At 39.4% G+C, this 14,204-nt stretch overlaps 1 protein-coding gene across 3 annotated transcripts in view; it reads left to right on the top strand.

Moving 5' to 3' along the window:
* Positions 1-13,721, top strand: part of PTPN2 (protein tyrosine phosphatase non-receptor type 2) — a 33,996-nt gene extending 20,275 nt beyond the window's left edge. For 2 of the 3 annotated variants that reach the window (XM_082046316.1, XM_082046314.1), the window contains 4 exons: positions 638-847; positions 2,363-2,521; positions 6,455-6,645; positions 8,236-9,335. In XM_082046316.1, the coding sequence (XP_081902442.1) occupies positions 638-847; positions 2,363-2,521; positions 6,455-6,645; positions 8,236-8,443 (768 nt within the window). In that variant the 3' untranslated portion in view covers positions 8,444-9,335. Of the gene's footprint in view, positions 1-637; positions 848-2,362; positions 2,522-6,454; positions 6,646-8,235; positions 9,336-12,884 lie in introns of those variants that run through there. The other variant, XM_082046315.1, reaches the window with a different exon arrangement.
* Positions 13,722-14,204: the final 483 nt, after the last annotated feature.

Here is a 14,204-nt window from a genome sequence, read left to right as displayed (position 1 = left end):
TTCAATACTTGCGGTTCGTTGGTCATGTTAGAAGAGCTGCATGGTTCTAAAACAACTGCGTGGTTCTGGAATCCTCCTTTCTTACAAAGAATGAACATGTCCAGCAAAAGTCTTGCTAGACATCCTGCTATATGGGTTCTTCTAGGCTGTTTCCATAAAGCTTTCCACTCCTCTCAGTAGTGTGAGTAGAGAGTAGTAGAGTGAGTAGTAGTGGCTAATACCTCTTGATACTAAACTTGTTCCGAGCAAGAGCAGAGAGGACTTGCAATGCTGACAGGGATTTTTTTCAGTTCCTGTTGATGCTAATAACTGCTGTCAGCCATTATGCTGCATTAATAGCAGAAGAATATTTAGGGGCAAGTAGTAAAACAAACCAAATATAATATTGGAAGTTTGAGAAGAAGAAAAAAATGTGTATGGTAATAATTGCAAAGGGGAATACTACCAACTCAGATGAAAAACTGCTTCAGGTTGCACTGTTGGTTGTCATCCAAGTTGAGGCAAGTTGTTGGATTGTTTGTCTAAATGGGAGGTTTAAAATAGAAAATAGTTATTGATTTAGATTGGGGAAAAGTGTGCTAACTAAACAAAAGTAGAATACTTTCTAGTTGTATTGTCTGTTTGTTTTTACTTCTAGAGTGGTGAGTCCAGGATGATCTTTCATTTTCATTATACTACATGGCCAGACTTTGGAGTTCCTGAATCCCCAGCTTCATTCCTGAACTTTCTGTTTAAAGTCAGAGAGTCTGGTTCACTAAGTCCTGAACACGGACCTGCAGTGATTCACTGCAGTGCAGGAATAGGACGTTCCGGCACCTTTTCACTAGTAGACACTTGTCTTGTCCTGGTAAGTATTTGGTCATTTTCTGTGTCACTCTTTTCCTTCTCCTGACACCCTGTTTGTCCTCCCAGTGTGGGCTTTTCAGTCAGAAGGCTTTGAAAGCATTTAAGTTAATGACATATCAGTGAAAACTTAACTAAGACGTCATACTTTTTTTTTCATATGTTGACACTTTAAAACCACAAATCTTGAAATATATTTACAAATCCATCTTGAAGTACTTTACACATTTTCAAAGCTTCCTGGAAAGTAAATAGTAAGCATTCTTTTCTTGTTATAGAAGATGTGCTTAGAAAAGATTAAGGTTTGTTTTTTTTTCATAATACGAATTCAAAAGTTGGGCTTGTGAATATAGAATCATAGAACGTCCTGAGTTGAAGGGACCCACAAGGATCATTGAGTCCAACTCTTGTCCCTGTTTATGACAACCCCACGGTTCACACCGTGTGTCTGAGGGTGTTGTCTCGTCTCAAATACTGCCAGGCTTGGGGCCATAACTACCTCCCTAAATATATATGGAGACATCTGAATCTAGAAGTCTTTTTCTCTAAACATGGAACATCTTGCAGGTCTGACAGGCCCCTTTTGTTAAGATTGCAGAAAATTGATATCTGAACTGGGATGAGAACTCAGATGTGCCCCTGGGCCTCCTGCAGTGCCACATGAATGAGTAGGTGGTTTTGCTTACTCTGTGAACTGCATCATCTATCATTTTTCAAGACTCGAGTGAACTTTAAATGTTAAATAGTATGTAAAGTATCTTTAATTTTTGATGAATTTTCAAGTCCAGATGCAGACTTTTTTGTCTTTGGCTGTGCTTGGTAATAGTGAGAAATGTAGCACAGGGTTAGGTGAAATAGAATTTCATTAAATTATAAGACACTTATCTTCTTGTTTGGTTAGATCCTCTCAATTTATTTTTTCTTCAGTTTTTCTTTTTTTTCTATGTTTTAAAAACATGTATGTTTTGAATTAAGTATACTTTAGATGAATTAAAGTGAACAGTGCAAGAAATGCAGATATGTGGTTGAAAGACCTCATGAATGTAGTGTGGGGACAAGCGTATGCATTGCTTGGGTTAGAGATTCTGCTTTAAATAAGGAAACCTCTGCCACATTCAGTCATTCCAAATGGCTGTTCCGTTGAGGAGCCCGAGGAAATACTGCTTTATGGTTCTGATTCTTGAAGTTCTATTTCAAAATGCAAATACATGCCTGAATGAAATCAAGCACATCTAAATTTCTTAATTTTAAGACTTGATATTAGGGTACTGATTTATTTGGTTAATACATGATCATTGTTTTGTTCATAATAATCTTTCATTAGATGGCTAATGTTTTTCCCCGTAAAACCAATTTAGAAATAATTTGAAATGTTAATTTTGTATATAACTAATAGAAACATTATATGAAAAAACGAATTTTTAGATTGAATTTATGACTCATTTTTACTTTTGATTTTTTTATATATCGTCTCTCTTGATCAATGGCAGTTACGCTTTTGATGTAACTTTATTTGCAGATGGAAAAAAAGGACCCATCTTCTGTAGATATCAAGAAAGTATTACTGGATATGAGAAGATATCGAATGGGACTTATTCAGACTCCTGATCAATTAAGATTTTCATATATGGCAGTAATAGAAGGAGCAAAATACATAATGGGGGATTCAACTATACAGGTAAATGTTAAGCTCCATGTATTTAAACATAAACAGTAGACTGCTAACAGCAGTTAAAAATGAGCTCCAAACTATTTTAAAACATGTAACTGCGGAATTTAAATAATTTGCCTTTTTCAGTAGATGTCTAGAAAGTATTAGGGGTATCTGATCAGCACCTTCTGTCAGCTAAACTTTTAATCCTATGTATTTGTCCCCTCTTAGATAAAATATAAAAAAAACTTGTTTGCAATAATGTTTTTAAAAAAAAATTAAATCAATATCTTTAATACTGAAAAGCAAAAGTAATGCACAGTATCGCTTCAAAAAGATAGCAAGGATCTTTTTAGGATTTTTTTATCTTTGCTATATGTTTTCCCAGTGATAAAGTTGCCTGATGCTACAGATCAGGTTTATTACTGAAGTTTCCTTTTTTAAAAAAAAATCTTTGTGTCCTTTAAAATTTGTGATACAGTTAGTAGAATCTTAAAATATAGCCAAATATAATGAGGTTTGGGATAAACAGATTACCAAATCTCTCACTATTTTATCAGTGTGGCTTGCAGATGTAACAGTAGCTACAGCTATTTTAAATGACTGGGGCAAGTTGGGACGGAGAACTGGGAGTGGAGGCTGCAAAACACAATTCCGCTTTCATATGCTATGGCTTTTTTATTTTGTTGATTTCTTAAAATCATGAATGAAGCAGATAAACTAAAACACATTTCCTTCTTTCTGTGGTTCTGGTAGTTGTCAGATTCTTCTCTTTGACAAATGTTTCTTGACTTGCTGTGTAAGTAAAGAAATAATTTTGAACAACAGTATGGTCATGGATGGCTATGTCCTTCTCAGGAAAGACAGGCCAGCCAGGTGAGGTGGTGGAGTTGCTCTTTATGTGAGAGAGCAACTACAGTGTATTGAGTACTGTCCAGGGGCCGGTGAGGAATCAGTTGAGAGTCTGTGGGTGAGAATTAAGGGGCAGGCTGGCAGAGGTGATACTGTTGTTGGTGTCTATTATAGGCCACCAGATCAGGGTGAGGAAGTTCATGACAGCTGAGACAGCCTCACAGTCACAGGCCCTGGTTGTCGTGGGGGATTTTAACTTCCCTGATATTTGCTAGAAGGACTACTCAGCCAGCCAGCCACAGTCTAGGAGGTTCCTCCAGTGCATTGACGATAACTTTCTGATGCAAATGGTGGAGGAACCAACTAGGAGAGGAGCCCTGCTGGATCTCATCCTCACTAACAAGGAAGGTCTGGTTGAAGCGGTAGAGATTGAGGGCTGCCATGGCTGCAGTGACCATGAGATGGTGGAGTTCAGGATCTTGTGTGGCAGGAACAGAATACCAAGCAGAATTGCAACCCTGGACTTCAGTGGGACCAGCGAGGATGACCATGAGCCAGCACTGTGCCCTTGTGGCCAGGAAGGCCGATGGCATCCTGGGGTGTATTAGAAGTGGGGTGGTTAGCAGGTCGAGAGAGGTTCTCCTTCCCCTCTACTCTGCCCTGGTGACACCACATCTGGATTATTGTGTCCAGTTCTGGGCCCCTCAGTTCAAGAAGGACAGGGAACTGCTGGAGAGATCCAGCACAGGGCAACAAAGATGATTAAGGGAGTGGAGCATCTCCCGTATGAGGAAGGGCTGAGGGAACTGGGTCTCTTTAGCTTGGAGGAGACTGAGCGGTAACCTCATTAATGTTTATAAATATATAAAGGGTGGGTGTCACAAGGATGGAGCCAGGCTCTTCTCAGTGACAACCAATGATAAGACAGGGGGGCAGTTGGTACAAACTGGAACACAGGAGGTTCTATTTAAATTTGAGAAGAAACTTCTCAGTGAGGGTGACGGAACACTGGAACAGGCTGCCCGGGGAGGTTGTGGAGTCTCCTTCTCTGGAGACATTCAAAACCCGCCTGGACACCTTCCTGTGTAACCTCATCTAGGTGTTCCTGCTCCGGCAGGGGGATTGGACTAGATGATCTTTCGAGGTCCCTTCCAATCCCTAACATTCTGTGATTCTGTGAACTAATAATGAACACCTAGGTAATGTGCTGCCAGTCTGGCACCTGAGCCACATGCCTAGAAGACTGCAGTTGATCCTGACACAAGCAGCAATCTAGCCTGTTCATTTTCTGGAAGCTATTTCTGGTGATATTAGGGTATTCTCTCTAATAATTTTTCTGACCCATTTTTAAAAAACCCACGCTCCAAACCATGAGCAGCTTTGGTTCCCATACTTACCTGTCTAGATCACAGGATTTCTTGTTTCAGGATACAAGGGAGCGTTGTCAACTCAGAGTACTGCTTGCCAGGGTCAAGTGTGTTAATCCCTTCATACTGAGAGGATGCCAAAGCAGGCACACTTCTCCTTTGTTCTTTTTTTTCTTATAATGATTGTTCAGCTGATCTTTCTTAAACCAGCGTTTCCTGCAGCACAGGCAGTTGTGCTGGTGCTATTCTCTTTGGGCCCCGGGGTCATGTGCAGAAAATCAATTGGCAGTACTTAGTAGGAGTATTTCTCTTTTCAAGATTGGCTAGATCGTTTTTTCCCCCCACTATGGAACAGTTGTGCTGTCTAGAGTGTGAGAGGTGTTTTCTTCTCTTTCCTAGTGATGGGGAGGGCATGAAGTCATTGAACGCTTCTGTAATACAACACTACCCAAACATTCACCTCTGACCTCTCCATGGATTCAAAAGTCAGTAAACTGCACAGACAAACACAACAGATGCTTGAACTCTTACTTGCTTATAGCTAGTGGCCACAACTGCAACACGTGTTGGGGGTGGGGAGTCTCTTCCCCTCCTTCAGCCCTGGTGGGATTTCTACCTGTGGCTGAAAGGGAGGGTCACTTGCCAAGGTCACCCTGACACCCTGCAGAGCTCCATGGGGCTGTAGCCAAAACCATTACTTGTTTCCTAGTGATAATACAGCCCTGTACTGTATCCATCATGAGATGGAACAAGACTGAAGATTTAATTTCTGTAAAATTCTTTGGTAATAAGGATAAGTTAATATTGTTTCAGCAACCTGTTGCCACCATTCATTCCAAGAGACAATGTAGGCCCCAAGTCTTAGCTCCCCTACACAGGCTTTCTCATTATAATTTTAAGGACAGTTGTATTTCTCAAATCAAACTTTGTCACTTCTTTTTTTTCTTCTAAACAAAATTTCACAAGATGCACTGTAGTACTTCAATTCCTGAGGTGTATTTTTGTTGTTGTTTGTACAGTTGCAGGTACTATCATAAAACAGCGAAGGTAATTCAGGAAATCCTTGCCTGTCTGCTCCAAGTTGAACATTATTTTTCCAGTTCCACCATTCGTATAGTCTTGTGATAGATATAGAAACTTCAAATTACCAGCCATTTGAGCTATTATTATTACATGTTTAAAATACAATTATTGGTGGAAAATTCCTTCTCTTTGATAACAGTAGTAAAATTCTCTCTGATTTTGGTTCTTCCTGTGTGGCTTATCACTCCAGATGGAATTGGTATTTATCTCAGGCAGCAAATGTCTTATGGACACAACCCTGTCTTTCCAAAAGGCCTTTTTCTGTGACAGTAAGAGTTTGCTGCTAAGTGGCTTTTCATTTGTCAAGTGGCTGTTTCTTTTTGTTTGTTGAAGACCAAACAAAGAAAACCTCAGAGAGTGAAGTGTTTTGTGCCTGAAGACTCCCTCTGTGAATTTCAGATCTATCCTGGAAGCTCCTCTGCAACAGAGGCATTGGTTTATTGTTAAAACTCATACTGCCAGCATTTCATTTAAAATAAAAAGGGGTCATTGTTGGAGAAGGTGCATCTCCACCTAACCTTATTTCTTCATCTAGCAATTTTCTTGATCTAGTAGTTCCTTTAATCTTCTTCAGTGACTGTTCTGTTGGAGGACGTCTTGGGCAAAGAGGGCCTTCAGTGTTAGGGGAATGTTTGAAATATGTTCTCCTTTTTTGCAGAAACGGTGGAAGGAGCTCTCTAAGGAGGACCAAGCACCAAGTTCTGAGCAGTCTCCTCCACACCCAACCAAAATAATCACAGAGAAGTACAATGGGAACAGCATAGGCCTGGAGAATGAAGATCAAATGGAGAAAATAAATACTGACATGTCCACTAAAGTTCAAAATACGACAGATGGAAATATTGAAAGGTAGGCAAGATGAAGAAACTGTTTAGAAGGCAGATGCGCTCTCCCAAAAGGCCGAATTATTGTATGCTTTTCTTATTGTAAGAAAACTTCAAGGTCTTTCTTCAGCAGAGGGAAAGGACAGGTGATATTTGACTGTCTTATTTAATTATTTTTAAAGTGCAACTTCAGTTATTCCTTGGGATAAAGTTTTATTCTTTAAAGGTGAAGAGAAGAAAAATCTCTAATTGAAGAAGCTGAACCTCGTGCTTGAAAACATTTTGGTACAGACTGACTGTGAACTCTATTGTGCAGTGTTAATTAGGTCCTAAAAGCACCCAACATAATTTGATACTGATTTTTAAATCTAATGCTAACTTCAGTTTGGAAAAATATATGATACCTGAGAAACACAAAGTTTTTATCAGTTACTGCTTTGTGTATGGTGATTGAAATGGTATCATTGAAGCCATATGTTACCCTCCACTCAAGTTAGATCTGCCACTGTGAATAGATTCCCATGGTTTAGCTGCGTCATGTGAATTTGTCTTTCTCCATCATGTTTCTCTGCCTCACAAGCCCTATGAGCTATTGTATTTGGAATTATCATCTGAATTGCTGCGCCTTGCGGCACGGTGTCACTTGGGCCAGAACGGTGTAACTTGGGCCTGCATGCCTGGGGGTTCCTGTGGATCAGTGGCCAGAGACCCCAAAACTGGTGTGGGGTGTGCCCAAGGGTTGCGGCCTGAGACAAGGTGCAACAGTTTGATGGAGACAGACTGGCATTCTGAAATGACAGAAGGCTTATGTAATGCCCTGAGGAGTTTATCTTTTTATGTCTTTAAGTGTTTTGAGATAAAATGATGGTGATTTTGTAGATGTTTGAAGGAGCCCCTCACAAGCAGGAGGAGGGGCATGGGTGAGTGTGGTGTTTGTGTGCTAGGACTTGGACAACCAAAGAGGTTTTTTTGTGTCAGAGTTTGCTTTCTTAGAGACTGTGAGGATGCTTTTGGAGACAGTTACAAGAAGGCCCTGGTAGTGTAACAGCACATGACTGATTTTTTTCTTTTTTTTTTCTTTTCCCTAGCCTGTGTCCTTGATCAAGATGTGGTTTACAGTCTAAGATGAGCACCACTAAATCTGCCTGCAGACTTAAGTTAGGATCAACGTGTCAGTGAGGCTTGTGTGAACTCTGCAGTGGAGTCACATGGTTAAATACTAAGAATGCTTGCTTGTAATGCCCTACACTGCATATAAAAGCAGCCTCCGTGCAAAAAATCTCAGCCACTGAAACAGGCACTGGCAGGGGTGAAAGGTTAAGCTCAGATAATGAAGCTAATTTTGTTCCCTGTTGAACACTTAGGTCAGGCACCACTTAGATCTTTACATAAGTCATTTACTAACTTCATAGGCCCATGCTGACCTGAAACTGTCCACATCAAGATTGTTAAAATAGAATAAAGATTGCTTAGTTTAGGTCTTTACATACTGCTGTCATGTGCTTCTGGTGGGTTAACTGTTGGAAGTACATTGGGAAAAAGTTTGTTTTAATGCTTTAGTAGACTTTTTTTCCTGTTCTACAATTTAACATTTACCTTTTCTTTTTTCTTTAAGTACTGTCCGAAAACGACTGCGAGAGGATAGAAAAGCTAACACAGCACAGAAGGTGCAGCAGATGAAGCAGAAGCTAAATGAGACTGAAAGAAAAAGAAAAAGGTGGTTATATTGGAAACCTATTCTCACTAAGATTGGGTTTGGTGCACTGATTTTAGCTGGTGCTTATTCTTGCTGGAAAATGTATTTTCAAGAACATTCCCTGTAAATAAACAGTAAGCCTGTCTGCTCCAGCAGCTAATTTTGCTGAAAGTTAATGACTAGGGGTGTGACTTTAAGCGGTTAACTTCTTACACCTGGAATGGGTACAGACAATACAATAGAGAAATGGTGTAAACTTGATCCCATGGCAACATCTCAGGACTTTCCACTGCAGGTACTTAGAAAAATGAACTGCTGCCCCCCCAACAAAGCTGACTTTTTGTTTATATGAGCAGGTACAAACTTGCTGCAACTGTTTATACACTTTTTAAAATGGTGGATCTTAAGCAAACCCTGAACCACAGAGGTTTAGCTACTGAAGGCTGTCTGGATTTAAATTTACATGCCTGACATAAGCAATAAACAGTGTTGTACCATTTACGTTATTAATGCAAAGAAGTTATCCTTAAATGTGTGTAATTGTGTAATGTACTAGTGACATGAACATAAACATTTTATATTCTTATGACCTAGGATAAATATATTTTCTAATTGCATATTTAATCTTTTTGTAGTTCACTGTACTTTTAAAAGCTCAGTTTGTACAAATTTCTGACCAAAAAGAATTTGATTTTGAAACAAAATGTAATTATAATTTGTGCATGAAAATAATAGTGCAACCATTCCCCATATTTTGACTCTCAAATTTATGATGTGAGCAGCTAGGGGTCTGATGAAGCACTTAACAATTTCTACTCTGTTAATTTGCATTCCTTATTTATTTTTTTGTAGTTTTCATTATTTAAGGCTTGGAAATTTGATTTTTTTAAAGGTTTTTGAGAACTTAGCTCCCACTGAAAAGCATACTGTTACATTGATTCTTGTATTCAGATTCCAACTACTGTTTGAAGGCCAACATTGTTAAAGTTCTGACATTCCATTAAATGTGAAACATGGTGTTTTGTGTGTCTATAGATTTTAATTGCTAGAAAGAATAAAATGGACACTTCAGTAATAGGTGTAGAAAGCACATAAAAGGAAACTATAGTTGGACTCCCAAGGGTGGTAGTAACAGGAAGCAAATGTTGGCAGAATTCTGCCGTACCCAGTGTGTTCAGCTGGAGGAGCCACTTCCGTAACTTCAAAAAGTCTGCGTAGAATTGCTTTCCAGGTTTCCCAGCACTGTATCAAAGAGGCATGACTTGAAACACTTAATGACTAATATTTTGGGAATACCTATTCTGCAGTCACTTTAAAATTATTGAGCACTCCTTTTCCATTAGTTCGACGATAACACTTTCTAAATAGTAATTCAACACAGATCACTTTCTGTCCTTTAAATTCTCTTTGAATGCAGAGATTGTATGTTGCTATATGTTCCTTTCTGTCATTCGAGTTGAGACCAAATAATTTGTAGTGTTGGACTGCACTTTGGAACCCAGATTTTATTTATTCAAGCACTGCCTTGTTGGGTGACTTCAAAGAAGTTGTGTTTTCTCTCTCCATTTTCCCAGTTTGGTTGTTTTCTGTTAGGTATAGGGTTGGCGGGGTGTGTTTTTCCTTTTTATTTTTCCCCCCTCCTTTTGTAAAGCACTCTTTGAATTTACTGCTGAAAAATACTAGAAGAGCTAGATATTGTAGTTACTTTGCTCCTTATCCAAAGGAGTTAACTTAAAAGGTTTCCAGCGTGTTCAAGTTTTGTAGTAACATAGCAGGCACAGGGCCCAAATAGTCTGACATTTACTACGCAAAGCTGAGTTTATTCTTCGAAATTCTCATTTCACAATAGCTAATACTATTTTGGACTGTGCTGCTTATATAGTAAACAAATGCTTAAGGGGCCAGATAAGGAAAACAAGTGCAGTTTCTTAGAACATCCAGTTCTGATTTTGGGAAACTGCATGTCAGTAAAACAAGAGAACTTGTCCTGTGGCGTTACTGAGCAACTGTGTGGCTCTAATAGCAAAATGACTTACTGGCAGCTGTGGCACGCTATAGGCAGGCAGTGTACACACTGTAAGACATTTCCTAATTGTTCCAACCACAGTAATTCTTTCGGCCAAGAAGAGGCTTGGCAAAATATTCTTTATTTTTTTCTTTAAATTGGGAAGACGGGTTTTTCAGTATCAGCTCTAACTGATGGTAGGTGTAAATGTAGTGCCTTATAAAAGATATTTTGGTTACGGGAAAACACATGGAATGTAATTAAATGCTTGTATAACAGAAATAGTGCAGATTTTATTCTAAATACTTGAAAGCAGATAAGAAAAAAGTGCAGGCAAAACCTTGACTGAAATGTATATTGCCTTTCTGTTTGCATGAGCAGGATTTCCTGGGCCACCAGTACCCTACAGCCACTGAGCACTAACTGGGTCTCGTCAAGTTGGCACTTGATTTTTTTCCTGTTTCCATCTTCTAAATCCTGGCTTTTTTGTTCTCTGGCTCCTCTTGTCTGGGTAGGGCAGGGCTGGAGGGGGCCATTCTTACATCATCTCATGCTCTGTTACCTTCTTGATGCAATAGAGCAGGACCTAGACATTCAGCAGTTGACCTGTAATAATTTGGTTTGGTTAGATGATTGTATCTTGAGAGTTTTAACTGTTAATAATTTAAGGACCACAAACCAAGTCTTGGACAACACTATTTTGTAGAATGAATTGTCCATGACAGTGTGGGTGTGGAAGGGAAATTAAACATTAGATGCCTTGATACATTCCAGGAGATAATTTGGATAAAACTCTTCTTTCTGGTCTGTCAGTAATCCTTGAAAACCGCAGTCTGGGGAGGCTTGCTTTCTTTACTGTAAACTCGGTCCTTGTCATACTTTGTTATTTTGTAGGATTTAAACTTGCAGCAGTTTTGCATAACTTGGATGTTAAGTAGGAACAAAGATGAGCCAAAATGAAGAACTGTCAATCCCAGTGACCTCTGTTGTAGGAAATGCTTAAAGAGAGCGTTGAAATGAAGGACATGCCTTCTGACTCCTCACCTGGCTCCCCCCAACCCCATTTCTGGCAACCTGCTGGCTGGTCCTGTGCTGCTTCTAAAATGCTGTTGCACTCGATTCAAAGTGTTACTGTGTTGGGTTTTTCCCTCTGTTCTTGAAATACATCAGTCAAAATATTTGATGCATAGTGGACTTCCTTGAACTTGATTCAAGATAGTGTGACTTGCAGATGAACACTTGTACACAAGAAAAAAAATCACCAGCAAACATGTGGGCCTCCATTGCAAGGGGTTTGCAGATTCAGAATTAGTCCTTTAGGTTTTCTGTTTATGCTCTTGGTGCAGGGACTTAGAGTGCTGATACATCTGTATTGAAATGTATTAAGTAAAATAATGGAATTCAGTGTGATATAGCGATTCAAAAAAAATTACGGATTTATTTTATGGAAGTAAGATGTTGCAAGTGAAACAGCTTATTCTGTTAAACCTTGAGTAAAATGGTTTACTGACTTGAGTTTACATCCCACAGAAAAGGGGAGGAGTGTAAATGTGTATGCATGTATGTGTGATTGGATTGTGCAGGCCATTAAAAAGCCTGGCTAGCTTTAAGTTTAATGAATGTTAACCAAAGTATTTAGTTTGCTGTTTGGCATTATAGTTAAACCTGAGACACTTGAGGACTGCATGAGAAACTAAATTAAAGATGACAAAAGACAAAGTCTTCTGCATAGCCAAGTGGCTTAAGTCAGAGGACGAAGTTCATATAACACACAGTAGTCTTCCTGGGCTTTTTTGTCTTTCCCCAAAGTTTTAGGTCAGTCTCTCATTTTTATGTACAAAAAATAAATGTGTTCAAAATTGCATCTCTGTCTGAGTCTTTATTTAAATTGGAAGGATAAATACTTGAAAGGTTTTTTTTTAATGTGTCTTAACTGATCAAATAAAGCTGTTTTCTGAGTCATAGAATAGTGTGGGTTGGAAGGGACCTTCAAAGGTCATCTCGTCCAACTCCCCTGCAATGCTCGCAGAACTTGGAAGCATTTTACTTGTAGTACCTTTTAAGTACCAAGGTCTTTTTCCCCGTTCCTTGGAGCAGAGCCTGACCTTCCCTGAGAACAGATTGGCCAGTGTTGGGATGTCCCTCACGGCAAGAAGCCTTGGCCTAGAAACATTTATTTCCCCGCTGTTGTGTCAGGGTTGGCCTGCAAAGCCCTGAGAGGCGATGTTCAGTTTGGAGGTGCAGCCTTCTGTAGCGCCACTGGGGCCCGAATGGGCTCTGCCGTGCTGGTGGTTAAATGCACCAGCTCGTGGTTTGCTGGACTGGGACCAGCAAGTGTGTGTCTTGTGCGGTAACATGGAAATACCTTCTGGAAAAGCAGCGGCTTTCCCAGAGCGCTTGCTGCAAGCAGACAGTAGTTGGTAGTTGCTGCAGGGAATGCATGAGAAGCTGTTTGGTGTTAGAGTGAGTTACAAACCCGCTGTCTGTTCTTATTTCTTGATTTTTTTTTTTTTTCTGTACTGTGTACTGAATCGGTGACTTTCTTCTGCATTGTGTGTCGCAGGCCGAGACTGACCGACACCTAAACCTTCAAGACTTGTGAATATTCTGCAGCTATAAACTGCAAAGTATTGACATGCAAAGCGAGACATGACCCCCTCTTCGGGAACAAAAAGTGAGGTCTGTTAAGTACCAAGAAGACCTCAGTTATCTGTTTACAGCATAAACTGCATCGAGGGCATGAAGACCACCAGCAGCGTTGCTACTTTGCAAAACAAAATAATTTGCCGTCTTGTGTTTTTTATACTGCCTGTATTAATGTAGAAAGATGTAAGAGAAATAAATTAGGGAATATTTTGTTTTGTACTGCCATTCTTATTGTATTTTTATACTTTTTGGCAGCATTAAATATTTTTTTAAATTGACAATATGCTGTTGTGTGCACATTATGTTAGGGAGAAACTGTTAAGAGCCTGTTTGGCAGAAAAAGAAATGTTTTGCTTTAAGGTTTCCTTGATATCCTGTCTTAACTGGAAAATGGCAAAATTATTAGAATGTACTTTATGCAAATATTTTCATTAATGCTAAGTATTGTAGTTTGAGCTAGGAGGAACTCTTGCACATTTCTTTTGTAATACACCACTAAGAATATTATTTTATTAATCTGACTGGTTGGTTTGGTAATCCTTTTGATGTTTACTATAAAATATGCACAAAATGTTCAGAGTCACTTTGTGAAGGGAACGAGTTTTGTTGTTAATACTTTAAAGAGAGGAAAATGGGAAATCGGACGTCTCACTGCCCATGGTCATAAATAATTAATGGGTGCTGAGGGCCAGGTGCAAAGTGCCCAGAGTGAACCATGTATTTAATTAAATGGGTTTTGGATTGTGTCACGACAGTGTGTTGTATGAATAATATTTTACTTCACATCTCTTGCCTGTTGTCAGCGTTCTCCCTGACACAGTCTGAAGAGCTGGACTGGGGAGGGGTAGCCTGGAATGCTGCTTGAAGGAGTTCTGCTGATGGACTCCAACAGGGTTTCCAGCCTGGTACCTCCTTGTAACAGCTGATCTAAATTGTGCACTCACTGACATCCTGTGACAGTTTTGGATACACCTTATTTCATTAAAAACCCCCTATATTCAATATGACTGTCTAAACTGGTATGTGGTAGGGTTTTATATGTAATTTGTAGGTTGCATATTTTTTTAACAAGTTTTTGTACAAATCAAAGAGGGGGAACAATAATTGGTAATTTTGCTAAAATGAGCAGTAACCCAAAATTTTAACTTGGTTTTGAGGCTCATTCACGAAAGCAAGTATACTTGTTCAGAGTTGTGCTTAACTTGAAGGTGAAGTTGCATCAGGAGTACTTAATACT

This window comes from Streptopelia decaocto (genome assembly GCF_964273445.1).
Source record: "Streptopelia decaocto genome assembly, chromosome: 2".
Classification (NCBI taxonomy): Eukaryota; Metazoa; Chordata; class Aves; order Columbiformes; family Columbidae; genus Streptopelia; species Streptopelia decaocto.
The sequence above is the reverse complement of the archived record's forward strand: the minus strand, read 5'-3'. Positions and strand labels throughout refer to the sequence as shown.